The sequence below is a fragment of the Convolutriloba macropyga genome, chromosome 13, assembly GCF_964194025.1.
Source record: "Convolutriloba macropyga chromosome 13, txConMacr16.3, whole genome shotgun sequence".
NCBI lineage: Eukaryota > Metazoa > Xenacoelomorpha > Acoela > Convolutidae > Convolutriloba > Convolutriloba macropyga.
The window spans coordinates 43,209,746-43,235,741 of record NC_134480.1 but is presented as its reverse complement, the minus strand read 5'-3'; the positions used below and the strand labels follow the sequence as shown (position 1 = coordinate 43,235,741).

Sequence of the window (25,996 nt, the reverse complement as noted above, 5' to 3'; positions counted from 1 at the left end):
TAACTTATCTTATTTTACCAGAAAACTATTGGGCACTAACTATTGGGCTAAATTTTACCCAGATTTTTACTTAAACCTTATCAATTGGTGTTTTTCAGGACAAAAATTAAGGTGTTGCCCCCTAAACTTCTAAGGTAATTTTAAGGTAATTTTCAGGCAAGTAAGGGTAATTCAAAATTATCTTAACGTTTCAGGCAAGTTAAGTCGTTTTTTCCGGTAAATTTACCTTAATTGTTTTAGTGTGTAGACTTGGTTTAGGTCAATTCTAGTTGTATCCATAGGATTAAGTCACATAACCTATAGCCTCCCAATTATGATAAATATACCGAAATGGGGGCTGTAATTTCATGCGGGGCTATAATGGGAAAGACCCTTTTTTGTGCCCACCAATTATAATTTGTATGTTGTGAATCAGCACTCTACTGTATATAATACAGTACGTGCGCCTGGGGGGGGGGGCGTAAACGTTGAATGCCTGCTAAACTGGGCTGAGGAGTCAAAGTTTCATTGTGGAACTACTTTAAAAAAGGAAAAGAAAAAATGGCGCGTTGAGAATGAAGGTGACTTTTGCTCTCCATAAAACTGAACAACAAAACTATAAACTAAAAAAATTTAGCCGTGGTAAGTTGCGGATCTATTCCAAACCAGAACTGAAGTTCTCTGTCTCTAATCACCACAACCAACTCCCACCTCTACTCCAACCTCTTTCTCTCTCTCTCTCTCTCTCTCCCAAACTCACACACACACACACAGACACACACACACACACACACACACACACACACACACACACACACACACAAACACACACACACACACACACATACGCGCGCGCGTGCAATCCCGTGTAACTCACCCTACATTTTTTTCTACAGGTAGAGCCATTGTAGCCTCGAGTAAAAATCACGCGGATCTTTTACCCCCCGCTTAGTGGGTTGGGTGCTTATTATTTGCACCCTACAGAGGCACGTGCCATATTTTTACGTAATGATTTACTATGTAATGGCTCGTGCTCTAACGGGGGGAGGGGGGGCTTAACGTACTGGGGGGGGGGGGGGCTTAACGTACTGGGGGGGGGGGGGCTTTTCGTCAAAATTTACGGATCTTTTCCGTTTGTGCCCCCCCCCCGCTTATTGGGCGCATATAAAAAGATCCAAATTTACAACTTAATGCTGTTATACTGCCACCTCCCCTCAAACAGCTCCTCCGTATCCTCCTCTTTTACCCTCTTTACAGTGTCTTTTTACCGTAAAAGTGGAGAAATAATTTATGATGTCATGTCCAGAAACAGTTGAGAATGAATCAAAATTGCGATAGATCTTGGGGTCTTACCCCTTATAGCCCCCCATTATTGTATAAATACCTTAATGGGGGCTTTAGTTTTTTGACCGCTAAACGAGAGGGGGCTTTAACGAGAAGGTGCTCTAGGTAGTAACTAAACCATAATGGGAGCTATCATTTCGTGGGAGGGGGGTCTATCCCATGAATTTTTACTGCAATCGATTATTTGTTTAGTGGCAACGTAGAACTAAAAAAGTTCAGAAAAAGGAGTAAAAAATATTAAAAAATGGCGACCAATCAACAACAAACTACGAACAGACAGAGTAGACCACAACAGACTAATGTGGGAGAAACAAGCCAGACTGTGACTGGACAAACATCAGCACCACCTACACAGGCATACAGAAGACAGTTTCTTGGTCAGGGACAACCCAATTATCATCAAACTGGTCAAGGTCAAACTAAACAAAGTCAACCACAAAATTTCTCACGCACGAATCAGGCAAGAGGCCGGAGTCAGGTATATCAGCTACATAATTTTAAAAAATAGTTTAATCCAGATCAGAGATGCTATTTTCCTCACAGGCTTTGGGGTAGAATATGACCAACTATGATAAATATTTCGGATCTTTTCCGTTTGTGCCCCCCCCCCCCCCCCAGTACGATATGCCCCCCCCCCCCCATCACAGAGCACGTGTCATTACATGTTAAATCATTATGTAAAAATATTGCACGTGCTTCTGGGGGGTGCAAATAATATGCACCCACTAAGCTGGGGGGGGGGGGGCACAAACGGAAAAGATACAATATTTCATAACCTGATAGTTGTAAGGAATCTTCCTTGCTCTTAATTGGGTGGGATAAAAGCAAACTTGAGTTTCAAAAAGGAATAAATATTAAAATTTAGGGTTCTACGATAAGGGTTGTGCACTACAATAGAAAAGTACTGACAAAATCATGTCAATTTCTCTGATATGTCTTGTGGATTGTAATTTCAGAAGGAACGCGACACTGTTCTGGGTCCCTTCAGCGCCGGGGTTGAGCTATAAAGCTTGATAATAATTTGGTTTAATAAAAGAAAAGATCAACTCTACTAAATTGCTGATTGAAACAAATCACCATAATGATTTTCAGGATAAAAATTAACGAAATTCCATTGACCGAACTTCATAAATAATGCCAAAAAGGTTATTTTGGTTCCCGCAAAATTTAGTCTCCATTATGTATGGGGCTCTGCATTAAATGAGCTGGATGGAGGATCTATAAAGGGACAATTACTTTTCGAAAATTAATTTTCTGCCCACTTGTAGAATGACTTTATGCATTTGAGTTAAATTTTTCAATGAAAAAAAAATTAATTGCTTCTGCAGTGCAATTTTGAATAACTGAAGACGTCTACATGCCGGTAACTGTACCTCCTTGTAAACTTATTTTATTAGTCTGGCACTTTTTTAATTCCCTACTTCATTTTTTAAATTGGGTTTTTGAATTTGATGTTAAAGAAAGATCGATTTGTCTCCCAAATTAATGGGATCTGTTTGTGTCCCCCCTCCCCGTACGTTATGAATCCCCTAGTTACAGATCACGTGCCATTACAGAGAACAGTTGTGGAAGCAGAAAATCATGGTGTTTAGAGCAAATTTTGGAGGCCCACAGAAATCAATCCCCCAGAGCTTTTCCTAAACTAAAAGTAACTACCATCAAAATTTTCCATGGCCTGTCGTTCAAGATCAACTCCTACAACGGTATTCAGTTGTGTTTTTGACAACAAAATTGTTCAGAAACGGTCATTTCGTAAAGCCAAAACTATCTTAATTGTTAATTAATTTTTCAAAACGGTAGAAAATGTACACTTCTTTCATTGGACGCTCAAAAGTGTTTTCAGGGAGTCTAAACAGGTGCAGCTACTCATAAAATGAACCAGTACTGGATTCAAACCAGCATCTCAAACTTGCAAGCAATTCTAGTGTTCGAATTTGGGCGTCTTTTATAACCCGTTCTTACGTTCTTCCTTGTTCCTCAATGCTGTATTTCTCTAGCAAGTATAGCTTCTTTTCAAGTGATGTCGAGATTATCTAATTTACAATTTACATTAAGTTGTTCTCTCAACCTTCTAACCTTCCCCCTTAAATTACGCATCATGTCTTTCACAGTTTCTAACTATCTTGTCTCTCTTTTGCTGTTCTACCAGAGTCTGGGCTCATAACCTGTTAGAGGGTCAAAGCATGTGCATTTACAGCGAAAATGGCCCACTACTGGATTCGAGCCAGCATCTCATACTTGAAAGCCTCGTGTGCTACCAATTTACACCAACTGGTCTTGAGCTTTCGAATTTGCATCTCTTATAACCCGTGCTCACGTTCTTCCTTGTTCCTCAAGGCTTCATTTTTCTAGCCAAGTATACTTTGAACAAGTAGAGCTGGTCACGCTATGTCAGGCTTATTTTATGCACAATTTACATTAGGTTGTACTCTCTAAACCTTCTAACAATGTTAAATTCAATATTATCAGCACACAGAAAAGTTTTAACCGCTCTTAAGTGGTCAGAGGAGAATAAAAATAATTAAATTATGATCTATCTTTTAATCTCAACCTTGGCTGCTGTTGAAAACATCAGAAAATACAGACAGGGGGAGCAATGTTGGCTGAGGGATTGACACAGAGGCAGTTAGAGAGTCTTGAAATGTCTCTAATGGACAAAGAAGATGAAAAAATGGGAGTAGGAAAAACTACAGATCGACTGTTAGTAACACATTTTGCTAGAAATTGCACCTTTTGTCAAAAATTGGTGCTTTTCTATTAATTTCCTTCATCTTATCTGTAACACGTATATATGAACCGGTGATAATTCTGAAGTTTACGATTTTTTTGATTTTTTCAGCCACAATTTGATGGTCCTTTGAAACACATCATTTGAGACCTATTAAGTGATAATTCTGATAACTTTGCTTTGACCTGACCTACAAGTTTTTTTATCATTACTTGAATAATTTTGCAAGAAAAATCCAGAAAAGTGATTTAATGAAATTGGTGATGTCCTTTTCCCAAGTTTAGGTGCGCGACCCTAGACTGTTCTGATCAGACTATTTGCCTCGCACACTTGTGGCGTGGTGCGACCCAAAATACATGGTCTAGGAAACGCTTTACTCGCTTGATGGTCTGGACAATGGTTGCACTACCGTCTGATCAGAGGGCAAAGTCTGGGAAATGGTCTGGACAATGGTCACGCTACGGTCTGACCAGAGGGCAAAGTCGCACTATAGTCTGATCATAAGTCGCACGAAAGTCTGGACAATGGTCGCACTACGGTCTGATCAGAGGGCAAAGTCTGGGAAATGGTCTGGACAATGGTCGCACTACGGACTGATCAGAGGGCAAAATCGCACTATACAGTGATCATAAGTCGCATGAAACTCTGGACAATGATTGCACATTGCGGACTGATCAGTGGGCAGAGTCGCACTATAGTCTGATCATAGGTCGCACGAAAGTCTGGACAATGGTCGCACTGCAGTCTGATCAGGGACCAAAGACTGGACATAAGTTATACCAAAATCTGATCACAGAGCATTAACTGACCATATTTATTTGACTGCAGTTTTTTTATCACTGTCTTTGATTACTCAAAAAAAAGTTCAGGCACTTCAAAATGACTTCATGTTTATACTTTTATCAATGAGTTTTGTCCTAACCTTAACAAGATATACTAAATTATTAAATTTTAATTTTTGTAGTATATAGGTTTGAATTTTATAATTTAAACTATTAACAGCAGATTTTAACATGTATTCAGGAATGGTCTGATCAGAGCAAGCTTTGGTCGCATTAAAATTGAACAAAATATTTGGGTCGCACGATCGTCTGATCAGAGGTCGTTTGGGTCACACTATTGTTGCACAATTGTTTTGGTCGCACTACGGTCGGATCAGAGCGCAAAGTCAGGGAAATGGTCTGGATAATGGTCGCACTATGGTCTGATCAGAGGGCAAAGTCTGGGAAATGGTCTGGACAATGGTCGCACTACGTACTGATCAGAGAGCAAAGTCGCACTATGGTCTGATCATAGGTCTCACGAAAGTCTGGACAATGGTCGCACTACGGTCTGAAAAGAGGGCAAAGTCTGGGAAAATGTCTGGACAATGGTCGCACTACGGACTGATCAGAGGGCAAAATCGCACTATACAATGATCATAAGTCGCATGAAACTGTGGACAATAATTGCAGATTGCGGACTAATCAGTGGGCAAAGTCGCACTATTTTTTATCATAGTTTGCACGAAAGTCTGGACAATGGTCGCACTACGGTCTGATCAGAGCGCAAAGTCTGGGAAATGGTCTGGACAATGGTCGCACTATGGTCTGATCAGAGGGCAAAGTCTGGGAAATGGTCTGGACAATGGTCGCACTACGGACTGATCAGAGGGCAAAATCGAACTATACACTGATCATAAATCGCATGAAACTCTGGACAATGATTGCACATTGCGGACTGATCAGTGGGCAAAGTCGCACTATTGTCTGATCATAGTTTGCACGAAAGTCTGGACAATGGTCGCACTACAGTCTCATCATTGACCAAAGTCTGGACATAAGTTATACCAAACTCTGACCACAGAGCATTAACTGACCATATTTATTTGACTGCAGTTTCTTATGACTGTCTTTGATGACTCAAAAAAAAGTTCAAGCACTTCAAAATGGCTTCCTGTTAATATTTTTATCAATGGGTTATGTCTTAACCTTAACAAGATATACTAAATTATTAAATTTTAATTTTTGTAGTATATAGGTTTGAATTTTATAATTTAAACAATTAACAGCAGATTTAAACATGTATTCAGGAATGGTGTGATCAGAGGGAGCTTTGGTCGCACTAAAATTGCACAAAATATTTGGGTAGCACGATCGTCTGATCAGAGGTTGTTTGGGTCACACTATTGTTGCACAATTTTTTGGTCCCACTACAGTGGGATCAGAGGACTTTGGTTCGCACAATGATCTGATAAGAGGGCTAAGTCTGGGAAATAGTCTGATCAGAGCAGTCTATGGTTGCTCATCTAAACCTGGGTTGGCTTTATTTGGACTCCCCAGGTTTAGGTGCGCGACTCTAGACCGCTGTGATCAAACTACATGCGTCGCACACTTGTGGCGTGGTGCGACCCAAAATACATGGTCTGGGAAACGCTTTAGTCGCATGATGGTCTGGACAATGGTTGCAGTACGGTCTGATCAGAGGGCAAAGTCTGGGAAATGGTCTGGACAATAGTCGCACTACGGACTGATCAGAGGGCAAAATCGCACTATACACTGATCATAAGTCGCATGAAACTCTGAACAATGATTGCACATTGCGGACTGATCAGTGGGCAAAGTCGCACTATTGTCTGATCATAGTTTGCACGAAAGTCTGGACAATCGTCGCACTACAGTTTGATCAGGGACCAAAGACTGGACATAAGTTATACCAAAATCTGATCACAGAGCATTAACTGACCATATTTATTTGACTGCAGTTTTTTATCACTGTCTTTGATTACTCAAAAAAAAGTTCAGGCACTTCAAAATGACTCCCTGTTTATACTTTTCTCAATGAGTTTTGTCCTAAAATTAACAAGATATACTAAATCATTAAATTTTAATTTTGTAGTATATAGGTTTGAATTTTATAATTTAAACAATTAACAGCAGACTTTTACATGTATTCAGGAAAGGTCTGATCAGAGCGAGCTTTGGTCGCATTAAAATTGAACAAAATATTTGGGTCGCACGATCGGCTGATCAGAGGTCGTTTGGGTCACACTATTGTTGCACAATTGTTTTGGTCGCACTACCGTCTGATCAGAGACCAAAGTCTAGACATAAGTTGCCCCAAAATCTGACCATGTTTATTTGACTGCTTTTTTATTACCACTGCTTTTGATGGCTGAAAAGAAAAATTGCATGCACTTCAAAATGACTTTTTGTTTTTATTTTTATTATTTAGTTGTGTCCAAACGTTAACAAGGTACACTATCTTATTCAAATTTATGTTGAGTAGTATAGGTTTGAATTGAATAATTTATACATATTCCAACTGCTCCATTCTGTATTCCAAATATTTGGTTCGCTCAAAAGTCGCACAACTTTTTTGGGTCGCACTATGGTCTCGCCACTTCTTGGGTCGCTCGATGACCTGATCAGAGGTCTTTTGGGTCGCATTATGGTTGCACCAATTCTTGGGTCGCACTATGGTCTGATCGTCGCACTACGGTCTGATCAGAGGGCTTTGGGTCGCACTATGGTCGCAATAATACTTGGGTCGCACTACGTTCTGATCAGAGGGCCTTGGGTCGCACGATTGTCTGATAAGAGGGCTAAGTCTGGGAAGTGGTCTGATCAGAGTAGTCTATGGTCGCTCATCTAAACCTGGGTTTGCTTTATTTGGACTCCCCAGGTTCAGGTGCGCGACTGGGGTGCGACCCAAAATACATGGTCTGGGAAAAGCTTTAGTCGCATGATGGTCTGGACAATGGTCGCATCAGGGTCTGATCAGAGGGCAAAGTCTGGGAATCGGTCTGGACAATGTTCGCACGACGGTCTGATCAGAGGGCAAAGTCTGGGAAGTGGTCTGGACAATGGTCGCACTACGGTCTCATAAGAAGGCAATGTCACACTATAGTCTGATCATAGGTCGCACTAAAGTCTGGACAATGGTCGCACTACCGTCTGATCAGAGACCAAAGTCTAGACATAAGTTGCCCCAAAATCTGACCATGTTTATTTGACTGCTTTTTTATTACCACTGCTTTTGATGGCTGAAAAGAAAAATTGCATGCACTTCAAAATGACTTTTTGTTTTTATTTTTATTATTTAGTTGTGTCCAAACGTTAACAAGGTACACTATCTTATTCAAATTTATGTTGAGTAGTATAGGTTTGAATTGAATAATTTATACATATTCCAACTGCTCCATTCTGTATTCCAAATATTTGGTTCGCTCAAAAGTCGCACAACTTTTTTGGGTCGCACTATGGTCTCGCCACTTCTTGGGTCGCTCGATGACCTGATCAGAGGTCTTTTGGGTCGCATTATGGTTGCACCAATTCTTGGGTCGCACTATGGTCTGATCGTCGCACTACGGTCTGATCAGAGGGCTTTGGGTCGCACTATGGTCGCAATAATACTTGGGTCGCACTACGTTCTGATCAGAGGGCCTTGGGTCGCACGATTGTCTGATCAGAGGGCAAAGTCTGGGAAATGGTCTGATCAGAGCGGTCTAGGGTCGCGCACCTAAACCTGGGTCTACTTCTAAAGTTTTGCAAGTAAAGGCCACATTCTTGAAACCGAAATGCATGGGCAGAATACCAAAAAGTTGACCCAATTTTAGGATTCTGGGATCTTTTCCGTGTGCGCTCCCCCAGTACGTTATGCGCTCCCCAGTCACAGAGCACGTGCCATTACATAGTAAATCATCATGTAAAATATTACACGTGCGTCTGGGGGGTGCAAATAATATGAGCCCAGTAAGCTGGGGGGGGGGGGCACAAACGGAAAAGATCCGGATTATGTATTAGCTGGTTACGAATTATTCTGTTCTTTATAGTGTACAAAATGATTTGGAAATCAACTACGAGGAAAATCAAAACGAGTGGAGCTGCACCATTTATTTTCCCAACCTGAAGTATCGGCTTCCTAATGGTCTCGATTGGAGTAAAACTTCCGACGGTGGGTTTATCGTCACTTCCGAGGAAACCTCATCAATCCCTGTCGATATCCCAAGTTATATAAACCCAGACCACGTTGAAGTGATTGAAAGCCAAGGTACGGCGGAATTGCTGCTCCGTTGCGAATTAATTCCACCGGAGCATGAGGTTGATAGTGGAAATAGCGGACAAGGTGGAAGCGAGCAACCAATGGTGAATGATCAAAATGAGGTTTCAAATGGTCCCAGACAAAATGCGTAAGCATACTTTTAATTTGTTAAAATAAAAGTGTTAGTCACGTAAGCCACTTAGTCAATTTGTTTTGTGCTTATAAATACAAAATAGATTGATTTGCCTCAAAACATTTCCTGTAAAAATATATCCTATCCCAAGCATTTTGATTGAGACTCAAAAAATTTAACAATCATAACAAATAATGAGAAAAGTCAATTTTTATTAACACTCACCCGAACGACAATATCAGATTAACATTGCAATAAAAAATTTAAGAATGATAAATTGCTCTCAAAAAAGTTAGTGGTAATTAAATTAGTCCTGTGGTCCTTTTTAATACTATTTTTTGCGTCAATCATTTTTCGCCTGATGCTTTTAATTTTTTCCTTCCAAAATGGGGATAAGCAGGTAAAGCCCGGAGGGATTTTTGTGTATGGGCAGCTCTCATAGAACCTTACTCTTTACTATTCTCTAAGTATGCGATGTTCCAAAACTGTTGACGAATCTTCAATTCAGGGTCCTAAGAGTTAACCGCTCCTCATTTTGAGAGCACTTCGCTCGACGTTTGTCTGTTAAAATTTACTCAACTTTCATCAAAGAAGCATCTTTTGAGCAAGTAGACATCACGGCAGTCACCTAATACGCAAAACCTTATCTATAATATAGTATTTGAAACAAAAAAAAGGTTTAAGTGAAAAGAAAAGCATTAACTGCAGCATCCGATTGTTTAACGATACAAACAAAAACACAACCCCCTACTTCAAAACTATTTTCTAATTTTTTGCTATTTTCATTTTCTTTGTGACTTAATTGTGCTACACTCGTCTCCTGTAGCAACGTAATTAAACAAATTAGCAACCTGGGAGTGTATAGCAATTTCGGGAACGAATGATGCGTTCTATTTTGGTTCATCAGTTATAAACGTTTTTTTAAACTTAGAAAACTTTTGCAGCATCGTTATGCAGACTCATTATATTCTTTACGTTATATCAATTTAAAAAACTTGAAAAAATAGTTTACTCATGCCTTGAGTCGTTAATTTAATTTTTTGAATTTTTTTTTTGAAAACTAAAGCTTTTAAATTTGACGGTCGACAACATTGTTGAACTAATTTTTATTGAAAAATCAATTAGTTTTTTGCCAAAGTTTTACGCTCAGCTTCATAAGTTACTTGCAAAAGTTTAGGTACAAACATTGGTACAACTTAGGAACAAATTCCCAAAGAATCGTCATAGAAAGTTACAGAAAATTCCTTGATAAAATAAAACTTCTCAACGAAACTTCAACGGCACGAAAAGTTCGCTTACTCTATACTTCTATATGAAGACAAAAGAATGGAAATGGTCATTTGAAGTGCTAGTAATATCGATTGATATAGTCAATTAAGAATAAATGTCATTACAATGAAAAAGTGTTTTTTTGACATTAAATTCTCTCAAATTTTTCACTGTTGCTCTTGGAGTATTGTTCAAGAATTCAACTTTTTTTTAAAAAAAAATTCAACTTAGATTAGAATTTCTTTAAAACAACTTAGATTTCTTTAAAAAATTCAACTTTTTTACTTAATTTTGCTAAACTTGATTCTATAACACCGACACTCAAACAATCTGTCTATTACCAAGGTCTCTAACTATTATATTACATGTAGCCAACCAGGAGTGTTTAGCAGATCCAGAAACAAATAATTGGTTTTAGATTGAATCTTAAGATATGCACAATTAATCCGAAAAATGTAGAACGCTTAGATTTTGATGTATGTTTATTATATTCAGCGCTTTGTAAGTTTATGGAAATTATGATAAAAACTATTAGTATCCCAGTCAAAGTTCCCGACCCAAATTGAGCTATGATCAGACTAACCAGACTGAAATGACCTCTAATCAGACGTTCCAGACGGAAATCACCTCTGATCAGAGACTATACTTAAACACGCACGAGACTTTAAGTATCGTTATTATATATACAGTTCAAAGCCAATGTCTTCAGCAAAGAATTCAACGACGCCAATTCAAAATCGAAAGTGTTAAAGATTTACAGAAATTTTTAATTTGAAAATTTTGCACGCCAATGATTAAGTTCGCTTTTTATAAGAAACGTCTGAATCTACAGTTGCCCTTCCTTTTTATAAATGGACCGACTACTGTTTAGTGGTTGGACTCTTTTGTCCTGATCGTTCTGATCGGAGGCAAGGGACTCCAAATGAGTCCGTGGTCAGAACAGAAATTTTTTCTTTGGCTCGTGGCAGAACCATAACCACCTACTCATTAGAAAAAAATGCAAAAAAATTAGACTCAAGCGCGCATGACATGGCCTCTGATCAGACTCAAGTGAGCTCGAATCCGCCTCTGATCAGATCTTTGAGACCGAATTGGCCACTGATCAGACCTAAATCAAACCGTGGCCCAGACTATTTTGCGCTCGAACTGCTGTCCAGACCCTCTAATTTCGGCCTGGGAACACACGGGTGTGCGTTCGAGTGGGTCTGATCATAGCTCAGTTTCCTTGAATCTACCTTCCACCCCCATGCTCTTCAAGCGCACATGTTATTTAACACATAGTCTTATGATATGAGAGGAATAACATTAAACATCATTACTATTCGGGGGAATAGGACAGACTTTTCCACTTTTAGTGCTGATCTAGCTGAACTACTGGATACCATTCCGAGCGAAGCCAGATTCGGTGACATTATAGAAGAAGAAAACATGCAGTTTGTCGAGAAATGTGACGATAATGTCTGGGAGGCTATTCTCGTACGCAATGATATGAATATGGACCAAGCTACGTTTGAACGTGACGAAACGGGAGGATGGGGTGTTTATGACGGAACTAGATTTCATCCAATTTCAATTCCTGAGGACGTGGAGCCTAAACATGTTGTTGTTATGCCAGAAGGTACCCATCTGAAAAATTATTAAAAATTAAAATCTTCACTAAGAGTCGTGGCTGGTGTCGAACTGGCGCATTTAATAAAAGTGTTTGCTGAGGCATTGCCATGCCCGCAAGACATGGCCCAATGCACAAGGTAAATATTATGCCAAAAAATTGTTCTGGTATTTTTAACATTAGAATAAAATATTGGATATATTTCGGGTATTTTTGTCACATAAGATATTTTGTCCTGACACCAATAAAAGTATATGTCGAACGCAAATTATTAGTTCAAAAGTTCAAAAAAATGTTTTACACTTATAAAATCATTTGATAAAATTGTGAGGAAAAAATTTCTTCCAAAAGACGAAATGGTTCCTCAACTTTGAAGCACAAAATTTATAATAAAACGGTTGATCATAGCTGGAAATTTGAAATTTTACTTCAGTTTTTCAGTGGTCAGAAAAGACTATATAAATCGTCTGATGAAAAAATCACTTGCCCTAATTTTTTGGATAGTTAAATTGCTTGCCGTTACCAAGGAAAGTTGACAAATTCAAGAGGGGGATAAATTTACTCAAATTAGTAAGTAATTTCGGTTCCAAAATCTTATCCAGGTTAAGATCCCAGACCAAGTTGGTTACTATAAGTTGGTTACTATAAGTTGGTTACTATAGGTTTGAATCGCAAGTTTTACACAAGTTTCAATTGGTTTTTTTGTGTATCGTGGAATGGTCTGATCAGAGAGCAAAGTCTGGATGATGATCTGATCTAAACTCGCACGAAAATTTTGATTACGCCAATATCTGATCAGAGGTTGCTCTCGTTTGGCACTGTTTGATCAGAGTGGCTAGGATCGCATAAAGATTGAATTTTTCCTTGTTCGCCTGAAAGTCTGATCAGAGTTTATTTCGGTTTGTCACATTCTGATCATAGAGCAAAGTGGGAGCATAGTCTGATAAGAGGTGGCTTGGGTCTGCGACATTAACCTGGGTAATACGTTGAAGAGGGAGCTTCAAACCGGATTGCAAGCTGCTTTCTGTTCTGCAAGAGAGCATATAATACCATATAAGAAGTATGAGAATTGTGTTCGTACCTATTATGCATGTGAAATGAGAGCGCTATGAGAACTGAAGGAAATAAAGAATAATTAAAAAAGTTTTTTGTTAATTAAAATGCCATATCCATAAATGTGCCTGCTAATTTTTCTAAGGACACGTAACAAAATGTTTCCTTGATTACCGACAATTAAATATGCATGTTGGAATAGTGCCCTGTTAAACAGAGAAATTAAAGGAAAACAATTTTTGTTGAGAAAATGAGGATTAAAAATATATTTATTTTTCCTCTTATTTTACAAAGCAAAAACAATGGAAACTTTGAAATTCGTTAGATAGCTCATATCTCAGATTTTTGTTTTCGGAGAGCAAAATTGCACGTTGAGATTTAACTTTTCTAACAATTCAGAGTAGCAAAACGGATAAAAACATGCCATGAACAGTTAATAAATAACAGAAAGCGTGTTGATTTCATTTTGAGAGTTCAAGTTTGAGCAATAGAGAACTAATCAATTGGAATTTTCTCTATAAATAACTTAGTCAAGCCGATTTTTTAGAAAAAATATTGTTACTCAGAAGCGCCGATTCATTATAAGTTTCGATGACGGTTTGGCAAAGATAGCAATTGCACCTTTTTGAGCAATTATTTAACATGATTTCACATGCATCGAAAAAAGTGTAAAATTTATATAATCAAATAAAAGTTGTGAAAGATTACAAAATTAATACAAAATGCGTCAAAAAACAAAATTGTCAACTTTTGTAGGATAAATTTGCATTTCACTTTCTAAACTACATAATAAAAATGTCTTTCTCAGTAGAATAAATTTAGTCAATGAGAACAGCAGCAGAATAACAAAAGAAGTCAGTTCACGGTTTTGATTCAAGATGAAGTCCTGACGCAAAACTAAAAGGTTGAAGATTTTCTACAATTTTTACTTCTGTAATGCAAACTATTTGACCAAAAGTCCAAAAGAATTCCGTTTTATCGTATTATACACATTGTTTTGCACACATATATCTTAAGTTTGATAGATAATGACTTTTCGTGGGAATATTAACTTTCGCTTCTATTGCGGTTATTATGGTTCTCTTTTAGGGTTACCGCCATTTTTTGTATACTGTCCAATTTGAGCTGGTTTCAAATCAGAAGTTTTCAAATAGGATTTTAAAAAAAATTGTCAGGGATTTTGAGATGGGCGAAATCCGATATCGGTATACTTTCTAAAGGTGCCATTCGTTCATGGCAGCAGGGCCTATTGATCTCTTTTTCCAACAATACCTTAAAAAGTAAGACAAATTCTTCTAATGAATTTTAAGAACGAAAACTAAAAATTGAGTTTCAGTTTATTACAAATTGCTGCTTTCGAGTCTATTTTGTTTTGTGTGCTCAAAAAATTCTTCCTTCATTGTTTTCAGGCAAAAACAGAATCCGGATATTTGGTTTATTGCAAAGCCCGTACAGTTTTACATTGTCAGAGTTCAAAGAATATATTTTGTACCGACGAAACTTCCCTAGTCGAGCTTACACGCCTATCTTGTAAGATCTTGTAAGAATCTTGCAAAAAGCGCTTATCTTGTAAGATCTTGCAACCACACGCTTATCTTGTAAGATCTTGCATCTGCACGCTTATCTTGTAAGACATCTTGTAAGATCTTACAAGATAAGCGTGTGTAAGCCTTCTTGTGAAACTTGGCTATCTTGCAAGATGTCTTGCAAGATCTTACAAGATAGGCGTTTTCTGAACACATCGAAAAAATTAAGCAACTAAGAGAAACGGAATAAAAACGTACTTAAAAACTTTGTTTTGATTGTTTAACTAAAAGCTGTGAATTAAAAGGCAAAATTATGTTAAAATTATGGTTCCAATGGAATTTTTTTAGTTCTGCACCCGAGTGTTAAGAACTGTGAACAAATATGGTTGCTATTAATATTTGAGAAGACCACTGAAACAATTATTTGAAAATATTTCTCGAGTAGAGTAATTCAAATACCTTATTTACGGTGAAGTTGATATGAAACTTCTTGTTCAGGCCCGAGAGCAAAATTAATTTCCGGCGAGAAAATTAAGGCCTTGATTTTCTTCTTTAAGCTATGTGACAGCCTCAGTAGAAGTAACATTCTGCCATAGAACAAGATTGCAACCGATTGGAAGTTCGACACAATTGACCATTTACGATTTTCACCATGCGAGTAATTAATCACTGAAAAACGTTGTATTATCGCAATGCAAAACGTATTATTGATTTTTTTGTAGTAACTATGTGCTCTATCACTATCAATTGGCTACCTACAGTTCATTTTCGAGATACTTGCTATCTAATAAGGTTTCAAAATGAAAGGAGTCACAGAAACGTCTCATTCAATGGAAAAAAAACGAACAAAGCATTTTATATCATAAGCTGGAAGGCACTGGAGGCGTTTTTGTCACTTTTTTTAGTGCTTTATAACCAAATCACAATTTGTATGAACAGAATAAACAATTAAAACGATCATTCAAAAAATTTTGTTGGGACGAGTAATTCAAATATCTTATTTTTGGTGAAGTTGATTTGAAACTTTCTGTTTAGGCCCGAGAGCAAAATTAATTTCCGGCAAAAAAAATTAAGACCTTGATTTTCTTTTTTAAACTTTGCGATAGCCTCAGTAGAAGTGAAATTCTGCTATGGACCAAGATTGCAACCGTTTGGAAGTTCGACAAAATTGACCATCTACGATTTTCACCATGCGCGTAGTTAAACAGTGAAAAACGTTGTATTATCGCAATGCAAAACGTATTATTGACTTTTTTGTAGTAAGTATGTGCTCTATCACTATCAATTGGCTACTTAAAGTGGGTTTTTGGGGTACTTGGGACCTAATAAGTTTTTAAAATGAATGGAGTCACAGAAACGTCTCATTCAATGAAAAAAAATTCGAAAAATACATTTTATATTATAAGCTGGAAGACACTGGAGGCTTTTTTGTCACCTTTTTTAGTGCTTAATAATAACCAATTCACGCTTCGTATAAACAGAATAAGCCATTAAAACGATCATTTAATAAATTTTCTTGGGACGATTATTCCAAATACCTTATTTTCGGTGAAGTTGGTATGAAACTTTCTGTTCAGGCCAGAGAGCAAAATTGATTTCCGGCAAAAAAAATTCAGACCTTGATTTTTGTCTTTAAGCTATGTTACAACCTCAGTACAAGTGCCATTCAGCTATAGAACAAGATTAAAACGGACTGGAAGGTCGACAAAGTTGACCATTTACGATTTTCGCCAGGTGGGTAATGAAACAGTGAAAACGTTGTGTAATCGCAATGGAAAACGTATTAGTGACTTTTTTGCAGTGACTATGCGCTCTATTAGTATCAATTGGCTACTTACAGTTGGTTTTTGGGGTACTTGCTACCAAATATGGTTTTAACATGAATGGAGTCACAGAAACGTCTCATTCAATGAAAAAAAGTCGAACGAAAAGTTTTATATCATAAGCTGGAATGCACTTTAGGCCATTTTGTCACCTTTTTTAGTGCTTAATAACCAATTCACATTTTGTATGAATGGAATAAACCTTTAAAACGATCATTTAAAAAATTTTCGTGGGACGATTAATCCAAATACCTTATTTTCGGTGAAGTTGGTATGAAACTTTCTGTTTAGGCCAGAGAGCAAAATTGATTTCCGGCAAAAAAAATTTAGACCTTGATTTTCGTCTTTAAGCTATGTTACAACCTCAGTAGAAGTGCCATTCTGCTATAGAACAAGATTAAAACGGATTGGAAGGTCGACAAAATTGACCATTTACGATTTTCGCCAGGTGCGTAATGAAACAGTGAAAAACGTTGTATTATCGCAATGAAAAATTCATTATTGACTTTTTGGAGTAAGTATGCGTTTTATCACTACCAATTGGTTATTTGCAGTTGGTTTTTGGGGTACTTGCTGCCTATAATGGTTTTAAAATGAATGGAGTGACAGAAACGTCTCAATCAATGAAAAAAAAGTAGAACAAAACATTTTATATCATAAGCTGGAAGACACTGGAGGCTTTTTTGTCACCTTTTTTAGTGCTTAATAAGCAATTCACACTTTGTGTGAATAGAATAAACCATTAAAACGATCATTTAAATCAATTTTTTTGAGTCGAGTAATTCAAATACCTTATTTTCGGTGAAGTTGGTATGAAACTTTCTGTTTAGGCCAGAGAGCAAAATTGATTTCCGGCAAAAAAAATTTAGACCTTGATTTTCGTCTTTAAGCTATGTTACAGCCTCAGTAGAACTGCCATTCTGCTATAGAACAGGATTAAAAAGGATTGGAAGGTTGACAAAATTGACCATTTACGATTTTCGCCAGGTGCGTAATGAAACAGTGAAAAAGGTTGTATAATCGCAATGGAAAACGTATTATTGACTTTTTTGCAGTAACTCTGTGCTCTATTAGTATCAACTGGTTAGTTTTAGTTGGTTGTTGGGGTACTTGCTACTAAATATGACTTCAAAATGAATGGAGTCACAGAAACGTCTCAATCAATGAAAAAACAGTCGAACAAAACGTTTTGTATCATAAGCTGGAATGCATTTTAGGCCATTTTGTCACCTTTTTTAGTGCTTAATAACCAATTCACATTTCGTATGAAGTGAATAAACCATTAAAATGATCATTTAATAAATTTTCTTCGGACGATTATTCCAAATACCTTATTTTCGGTGAAGTTGGTATGAAACTTTCTGTTTAGGCCAGAGAGCAAAACTGATTTCCGGCAAAAAAATTTTAGACCTTGATTTTTGTCTTTAGGCTATGTTACGGCCTCAGTAGAAGTGCCATTCTGCTATAGAACAAGATTAAAACGGATTGGAAGGTCGACAAAATTGACCATTTACGATTTTCGCCATGTGCGTAATGAAACAGTGAAAAAGGTTGTATAATCGCAATGGAAAACGTATTATTGACTTTTTTGCAGTAACTCTGTGCTCTTTTAGTATCAACTGGTTAGTTTTAGTTGGTTGTTGGGGTACTTGCTACTAAATATGACTTCAAAATGAATGGAGTCACAGAAACGTCTCAATCAATGAAAAAACAGTCGAACAAAACGTTTTGTATCATAAGCTGGAATGCATTTTAGGCCATTTTGTCACCTTTTTTAGTGCTTAATAACCAATTCACATTTCGTATGAAGTGAATAAACCATTAAAATGATCATTTAATAAATTTTCTTCGGACGATTATTCCAAATACCTTATTTTCGGTGAAGTTGGTATGAAACTTTCTGTTTAGGCCAGAGAGCAAAACTGATTTCCGGCAAAAAAATTTTAGACCTTGATTTTTGTCTTTAGGCTATGTTACGGCCTCAGTAGAAGTGCCATTCTGCTATAGAACAAGATTAAAACGGATTGGAAGGCCGACAAAATTGACCATTTACGATTTTCGCCAGGTGCGTAATGAAACAGTGAAAAACGTTGTATTATCGCAATGAAAAATTCATTATTGACTTTTTGGAGTAACTATGCGTTTTATCACTACCAATTGGTTATTTGCAGTTGGTTTTTGGGGTACTTGCTACCTAATATGGTTTTAAAATGAATGGAGTGACAGAAACGTCTCAATCAATGAAAAAAAAAGTAGAACAAAACATTTTATATCATAAGCTGGAAGACACTGGAGGCTTTTTTGTCACCTTTTTTAGTGCTTAATAAGCAATTCACACTTTGTGTGAATAGAATAACCATTAAAACGATCATTTAAATCATTTTTTTTGAGGCGAGTAATTCAAATACCTTATTTTCGGTGAAGTTGGTATGAAAATTTCTGTTTAGGCCAGAGAGCAAAATTGATTTCCGGCAAAAAAAAGACCTTTGTTTTCGTCTTTAAGCTATGTTACAGCCTCAGTAGAAGTGCCATTCTGCTATAGACCAAGATTAAAAAGGATTGGAAGGTTGAGAAAATTGACCATTTACGATTTTCGCCAGGTGCGTAATGAAACAGTGAAAAACGTTGTATAATCGCAATGGAAAACGTATTATTGACTTTTTTGCAGTAACTCTGTGCTCTATTAGTATCAACTGGTTAGTTTTAGTTGGTTGTTGGGGTATTTATTACTAAATATGATTTCAAAATGAATGGAGTCACAGAAACGTCTCATTCAATGAAAAAAAAGTCGAACAAAACGTTTTGTATCATAAGCTGGAATGCACTTTAGGCCATTTTGTCACCTTTTTTAGTGCTTAATAACCAATTCACATTTCGTATGAAGAGAATAAATCATTAAACCGATCATTTAATAAATTTTCTTGGGACGATTAATCCAAATACCTTATTTTCGGTGAAGTTGGTATGAAACTTTCTGTTTAGGCCAGAGAGCAAAATTGATTTCCGGCAAAAAAATTTTAGACCTTGATTTTTGTCTTTAAGCTATGTTACAGCCTCAGTAGAAGTGCCACTCTGCTATAGAACAAGATTAAAACGGATTGGAAGGCCGACAAAATTGACCATTTACGATTTTCGCCAGGTGCGTAATGAAACAGTGAAAAACCTTGTATAATCGAAATGAAAAACGTATTATTGACTTTTTTGCAGTAACTCTGTGCTCTCTTAGTATCAACTGGTTAGTGTTAGTTGGTTCTTGGGGTACTTGATTCCTAATATGGTTTTAAAATGAATGGGGTCACAGAAACGTCTCATTCAATGAAAAAAAGTAGAACAAAACATTTTATATCATAAGCTGGAAGTCACTGGAGGCCTTTTTGTCACCTTTTATAGTGCTTAATGAGCAATTCACACTGTGTGTGAATAGAATAAATCATTAAAACGATCATTTTAATAATTTTTTTCGAGACGAGTAATTCAAATACTTTATTTTCGGTGAAGTTGGTATAAAACTTTCTGTTTAGGCCAGAGAGCAAAATTGATATCCGGCAAAAAAATTTTAGACCTTGATTTTCGTTTTTAAGCTACGTTACAACCTCAGTAGAAGTGCCATTCTGCTATAGAACAAGATTGAAACGGATTGGAAGGTCGACAAAATTGACCATTTACGATTTTCGCCAGGTGCGTAATGAAACAGTGAAAAACGTTGTATAATCGCAATGGAAAGCGTAATATTGACTTTTTTGCAGTAACTTTGTGCTCTCTTAGTATAAACTGGTTAGTGTTAGTTGCTTCTTGGGGTACTTGCTACCAAATATGGTTTTAAAATGAATGGAGTCACAGAAACGTGTCATTCACTGAAAAAAAAGTCGAACAAAACGTTTTGTATCATAAGCTGGAATGTATTTTAGGCCATTTTGTCACCTTTTTTAGTGCTTAATAACCAATTCACATTTTGTATGAAGAGAATAAACCATTAAAACGATCATTTAATAAATTTTCTTGGGACGATTAATCCAAATACCTTATTTTCGGTGAAGTTGGTATGAAACTTTCTGTTTAGGCCAGAGAGCAAAATTGATTTCCGGCAAAAAAAATTTAGACCTTGATTTTCGTCTTTAAGCTATGTTACAGCCTCAGTAGAAGTGCCACTCTGCTATAGAACAAGATTAAAACGGATTGGAAGGCCGACAAAATTGACCATTTACGATTTTCGCCAGGTGCGTAATGAAACAGTGAAAAACCTTGTATAATCGAAATGAAAAACGTATTATTGACTTTTTTGCAGTAACTCTGTGCTCTCTTAGTATCAACTGGTTAGTGTTAGTTGGTTCTTGGGGTACTTGCTACCTAATATGGTTTTAAAATGAATGGGGTCACAGAAACGTCTCATTCAATGAAAAAAAAGTAGAACAAAACATTTTATATCATGAGCTGGAAGTCACTGGAGGCCTTTTTGTCACCTTTTATAGTGCTTAATGAGCAATTCACACTGTGTTTGAATAGAATAAACCATTAAAACGATCATTTTAATGATTTTTTTTGAGACGAGTAATTCAAATACTTTATTTTCGGTGAAGTTGATATAAAACTTTCTGTTTAGGCCAGAGAGCAAAATTGATATCCGGCAAAAAAAATTTAGACCTTGATTTTCGTTTTTAAGCTACGTTACAACCTCAGTAGAAGTGCCATTCTGCTATAGAACAAGATTGAAACGGATTGGAAGGTCGACAAAATTGACCATTTACGATTTTCGCCATGTGCGTAATGAAACAGTGAAAAACGTTGTATAATCGCAATGGAAAGCGTAATATTGACTTTTTTGCAGTAACTTTGTGCTCTCTTAGTATAAACTGGTTAGTGTTAGTTGCTTCTTGGGGTACTTGCTACCAAATATGGTTTTAAAATGAATGGAGTCACAGAAACGTGTCATTCACTGAAAAAAAAGTCGAACAAAACGTTTTGTATCATAAGCTGGAATGCATTTTAGGCCATTTTGTCACCTTTTTTAGTGCTTAATAACCAATTCACATTTTGTATGAATAGAACAAACTTTTAAAACGGTCATTTAAAAAGTTTTTTTGAGACGATTATATCAAATACCTTATTTTCGGTGAAGTTGGTATGAAACTTTTTGTTTAGGCCAGAGAGCAAAATTGATTTCCGGCAAAAAAATTTTAGACCTTGATTTTAGTCTTTAAGCTGTGTTACAGTCTCAGTAGAAGTGCCATTCTGCTATAGAACAAGAATGAAACGGATTGGAAGGTCGACAAAATTGGCCATTTACGATTTTCGCCAGGAGCGTAATGAAACAGTGAAAAACGTTGTATAGTCGCAATGAAAACATATTATTGACTTTTTTGCAGTAACGTTGTGCTCTATTAGTATCAACTGGTTAGTGTTAGTTGGTTCATGGGGTACTTGCTACCTAATATGGTTTTGAAATGAATGGGGTCACAGAAACGTCTCAATCAATGAAAAAAAAGTAGAACAAAACATTTTATATCATAAGCTGGAATGCACTTTAGGCTTTTTTGTCACCTTTTTTAGTGCATAATCACTAATTCACAATTTGTATGAATAGAACAAACCATTAAAACGGTCATTTAAAAAGTTTTTTTGAGACGATTATTTCAAATACCTTATTTTCGGTGAAGTTGTTATGAAACTTTCTGTTTAGGCCAGAGAGCAAAATTGATTTCCGGCAAAAAAATTTTAGACCTTGATTTTAGTCTTTAAGCTATGTTACAGCCTCAGTAGAAGTGCCATTCTGCTATAGAACAAGATTAAAACGGATTGGAAGATCGACAAAATTGACCATTTACGATTTTCGCCAGGTGCGTAATGAAACAGTGAAAAACGTTGTATAATCGCAATGGAAAGCGTAATATTGACTTTTTGCAGTAACTCTGTGCTCTCTTAGTATCAACTGGTTAGTGTTAGTTGGTTGTTGGGGTACTTGCTACCAAATATGGTTTTAAAATGAGTGGAGTCACAGAAACGTCTCATTCAATGAAAAAAAAGTAGAACAAAACATTTTATATCATAAGCTGGAAGTCACTGGAGGCTTTTTTGTCACTTTTTATAGTGCTTAATGAGCAATTCACACTTTGTGTGAATAGAATTAACCATTTAAACGATCAGTTAAATAATTTTTTTCGAGACGAGTAATTCAAATACCTTATTTTCGGTGAAGTTGGTATGAAACTTTCTGTTTAGGCCAGAGAGCAAAATTGATTTCCGGCAAAAAAATTTTAGACCTTGATTTTCGTCTTTAAGCTATGATACAACCTCAGTAGAAGTGCCATTCTGCTATAGAACAAGATTGAATCGGATCGGAAGGTCGACAAAATTGACCATTTACGATTTTCGCCAGGTGCGTAATGAAAAGTGCAAAACGTTGTATAATCGCAATGGAAAGCGTAATATTGACTTTTTTGCAGTAACTTTGTGCTCTTTTAGTATCAACTGGTTAGTGTTAGTTGGTTCTTGGGGTACTTGCTACCAAATATGGTTTTAAAATGAATGGAGTCACAGAAACGTCTCATTCAATGAAAAAAAAGTAGAACAAAACATTTTATATCATAAGCTGGAAGTGACTGGAGGCTTTTTTGTCACCTTTTATAGTGCTTAATGAGCAATTCACACTTTGTGTGAATAGAATAAACCTTTAAAACGATCATTTAAATAATTTTTTTTGAGACGAGTAATTCAAACACCTTTTTTTCGGTGAAGTTGGTATGAAACTTTCTGTTTAGGCCAGAGAGCAAAATTGATTTACGGCAAAAAAAATTTAGACATTGATTTTTGTCTTTAAGCTATGTTACAACCTCAGTAGAAGTGCCATTCTGCTATAGAACAAGATTGAAACGGATTGGAAGGTCGACAAAATTGACCATTTACGATTTTCGCCAGGTGCGTAATGAAACAGTGAAAAACGTTGTATAATCGCAATGGAAAACGTATTATTGACTTTTTTGCAGTAACTCTGTGCTCTATTAGTATCAATTGGTTAGTGTTAGATGCTTCTTTGGGTACTTGCTACCTAATATGGTTTTAAAATGAATGGAGTCACAGAAACGTCTCATTCAATGAAAAAAAAGTAGAACAAAACATTTTATATCATAAGCTGGAATGCACTTTAGGCTTTTTTGTCACCTTTTTTAGTGCATAATAACCAATTCACAATTTTTATGAATAGAATAAACCATTAAAACGGTCATTTAAAAAGTTTTTTTGAGACGATTATTTCAAATACCTTATTTTCGGTGAAGTTGGTATGAAACTTTCTGTTTAGGCCAGAGAGCAAAATTGATTTCCGCCAAAAAAAATTTAGACCTTGATTTTCGTCTTTAAGCTATGTTACAGCCTCAGTAGAAGTGCCATTATGCTATAGAAAAAGATTAAAACGGATTGGAGGGTCGACAAAATTGACCATTTACGATTTTCGCCAGGTGCGTAATGAAACAGTGAAAAACGTTGTGTAATCGCAATGGAAAACGTATTAGTGACTTTTTTGCAGTGACTATGTGCTCTAATAGTATAAATTGGCTACTTACATTTGGTTTTTGAGGTTCTCGCTATCTAATAAGTTTTTAAATGAATGGAGTCACAGAAACGTCTCATTCAATGAAAAAAAAGTCGAACAAAACATTTTATATCATGAGCTGGAAGGCACTGGAGGCTTTTTTGTCACCTTTTTCAGTGCTTAATAACCAATTCACACTTTGTATGAACAGAATAAACAATTAAAACGATCATTTAATCAATATTTTTGAGATGAGTAATTCAAATACCTTATTATTGGTGAAGTTGATATGAAACTTTTTGTTCAGGCCCGAGAGCAAAATTGATTTCCGGCAAAAAAGTTTTAGACATTGATTTCCTTTTTTAAGCTACGTGACAACCTCAGTAGAAGTGCCATTCTGCTATGGATCAAGATTACAACGGTTTGGAAGGTCCACAAAACTGACCATTTACGGTTTTTGCCAGGTGCGTAATTAAACAGTGAAAAACGTTGTATTATCGCAATGTAAAACGTAATATTGACTTTTTTGCAGTGACTGTGTGCTCTTTTATTATCAGCTGGTTATTGTTAGTTGGTTCTTGGGGTACGTGCTACCAAATAAGGTTTTAAAGTGAATGGAGTCACAGAAACGTCTCATTCAATGAAAAAAAAAGTCGAACAAAACATTTTATATCACTATCTGGAATGCACTTTAGGCTTTTTTGTCACCTTTTTTAGTGCTTAATAACCAACTCAGTGTCGCCCGCTCCTAACCGGAACCATTTCTTTCTTTCCAGAAACGTCACTAGAGGTTTTTGGAAAGCTAATATACATGAATGTTTGTGCGATTTCATTTTTCGATTGACAACCACATTTAGAAGTTGGCGATGTGGGAATTTGTTCCCAAATCGCAGTAAAGGTTTTGGGTGTTATCTAACTGCTAATTGGACTTCCATTGGGTGTAGAATTACGTTTGAGGCACCGTTTCCGGCCGCTTTGCCGAAGTTTTTGAGAAAATTGGGTCTCTGAATAGCCTAAAAAATTATGTTCTGTTTTATGTCTTTAGTGATATCTCCCCAACTACTGTATCAAATTGAATGAACATGGTCGCGTTTTGATGACATTGAACCTCTCGTAGTTGCAGTATCTAATTCGTTCATCAAACTTCACTGGTCAAAACTTATTCAGATGAGAACTTATGCGAGTTCGGTGTCCAATCAATAACTAAACTTAAGAGTTCTTTCATTTTTTGACGATCTCTACGCAACTACAGGACCAAAATCAAAAATCTTAGTCACGTTATTCAAACATTAAGCAGTTTTAGCTTGGGCAATGTAATTGTATTTCTTATTCCGCTGATATATAGTTAAAATGAACTTTAAACATGCAGAAAAAAAATTTAATTCGGTTTTTGCAGAAAATTTGATGTTTTATTAGTTTTAAGCGTTATTCTGACATGCGAATTGTGCCATTTAGCCTTCAGTGTAGCCCATGAAGGTGTTTGAGTAAACTGTTTTGGGTAATTCAACAATTTTTCATTTTTTGCCATTCCAGGATTTTCTGGTCATTGTTGTTTTTCCACCAAAACATTCCAGACACCCTAGCCTTTATGGCGATGTGGGAATTTATTCCCACATCGCGGTAAAGGTTTTGGGTGTTAACTAAGTGCTCAGTGGACGTAAGTTCGGTGCAGAATCACGTTTGAGGAGCCGTTTTTGGCCGTTTTGCCGAAGTTTCCGAGAAAATTGGGTCTCAGAATAGCCTGAAAATTGGGGTCTGCTTTATGTCTTTAGTGATTTCTCCAAAACTACTGTACCAAATCAAACGAGCATGGTCGCGTTTTGTTGGCATTGGACCCCTCTTGCTTGCAGTGTATAGTTGGTTTCCCAAATCGGCCTAATCAGAAAGTTATTAATGTTCAAACTTGAAATAGGTCGAATTTTCGGCCTATACTGGGTGACCCAAATTTCGGTACAACAAAACACGCGATTTACCCAACAAGTGTT

At 36.6% G+C, this 25,996-nt stretch overlaps 1 protein-coding gene across 3 annotated transcripts; it reads left to right on the top strand.

Moving 5' to 3' along the window:
• The first annotated feature begins 507 nt into the window (after window positions 1-507).
• On the top strand, window positions 508-14,877 carry LOC142351827 (uncharacterized). 3 transcript variants are annotated; one of them, XM_075404036.1, is made up of 8 exons: window positions 508-621; window positions 1,516-1,783; window positions 2,280-2,318; window positions 3,899-4,023; window positions 8,865-9,221; window positions 11,831-12,093; window positions 14,547-14,667; window positions 14,859-14,877. In XM_075404036.1, exons 2-8 carry the CDS (start codon window positions 1,568-1,570, stop codon window positions 14,860-14,862), a joined length of 1,125 nt encoding a protein of 374 aa, XP_075260151.1. In that variant the 5' UTR covers window positions 508-621; window positions 1,516-1,567; the 3' UTR covers window positions 14,863-14,877. The 3 variants fall into 3 exon arrangements, with proteins under 3 accessions (XP_075260151.1, XP_075260149.1, XP_075260150.1); XM_075404034.1 differs by having other exon boundaries at window positions 1,516-1,801; XM_075404035.1 differs by lacking the exon at window positions 14,859-14,877 and having other exon boundaries at window positions 1,516-1,801; window positions 14,547-14,686.
• The last annotated feature ends 11,119 nt before the right edge of the window (window positions 14,878-25,996 follow it).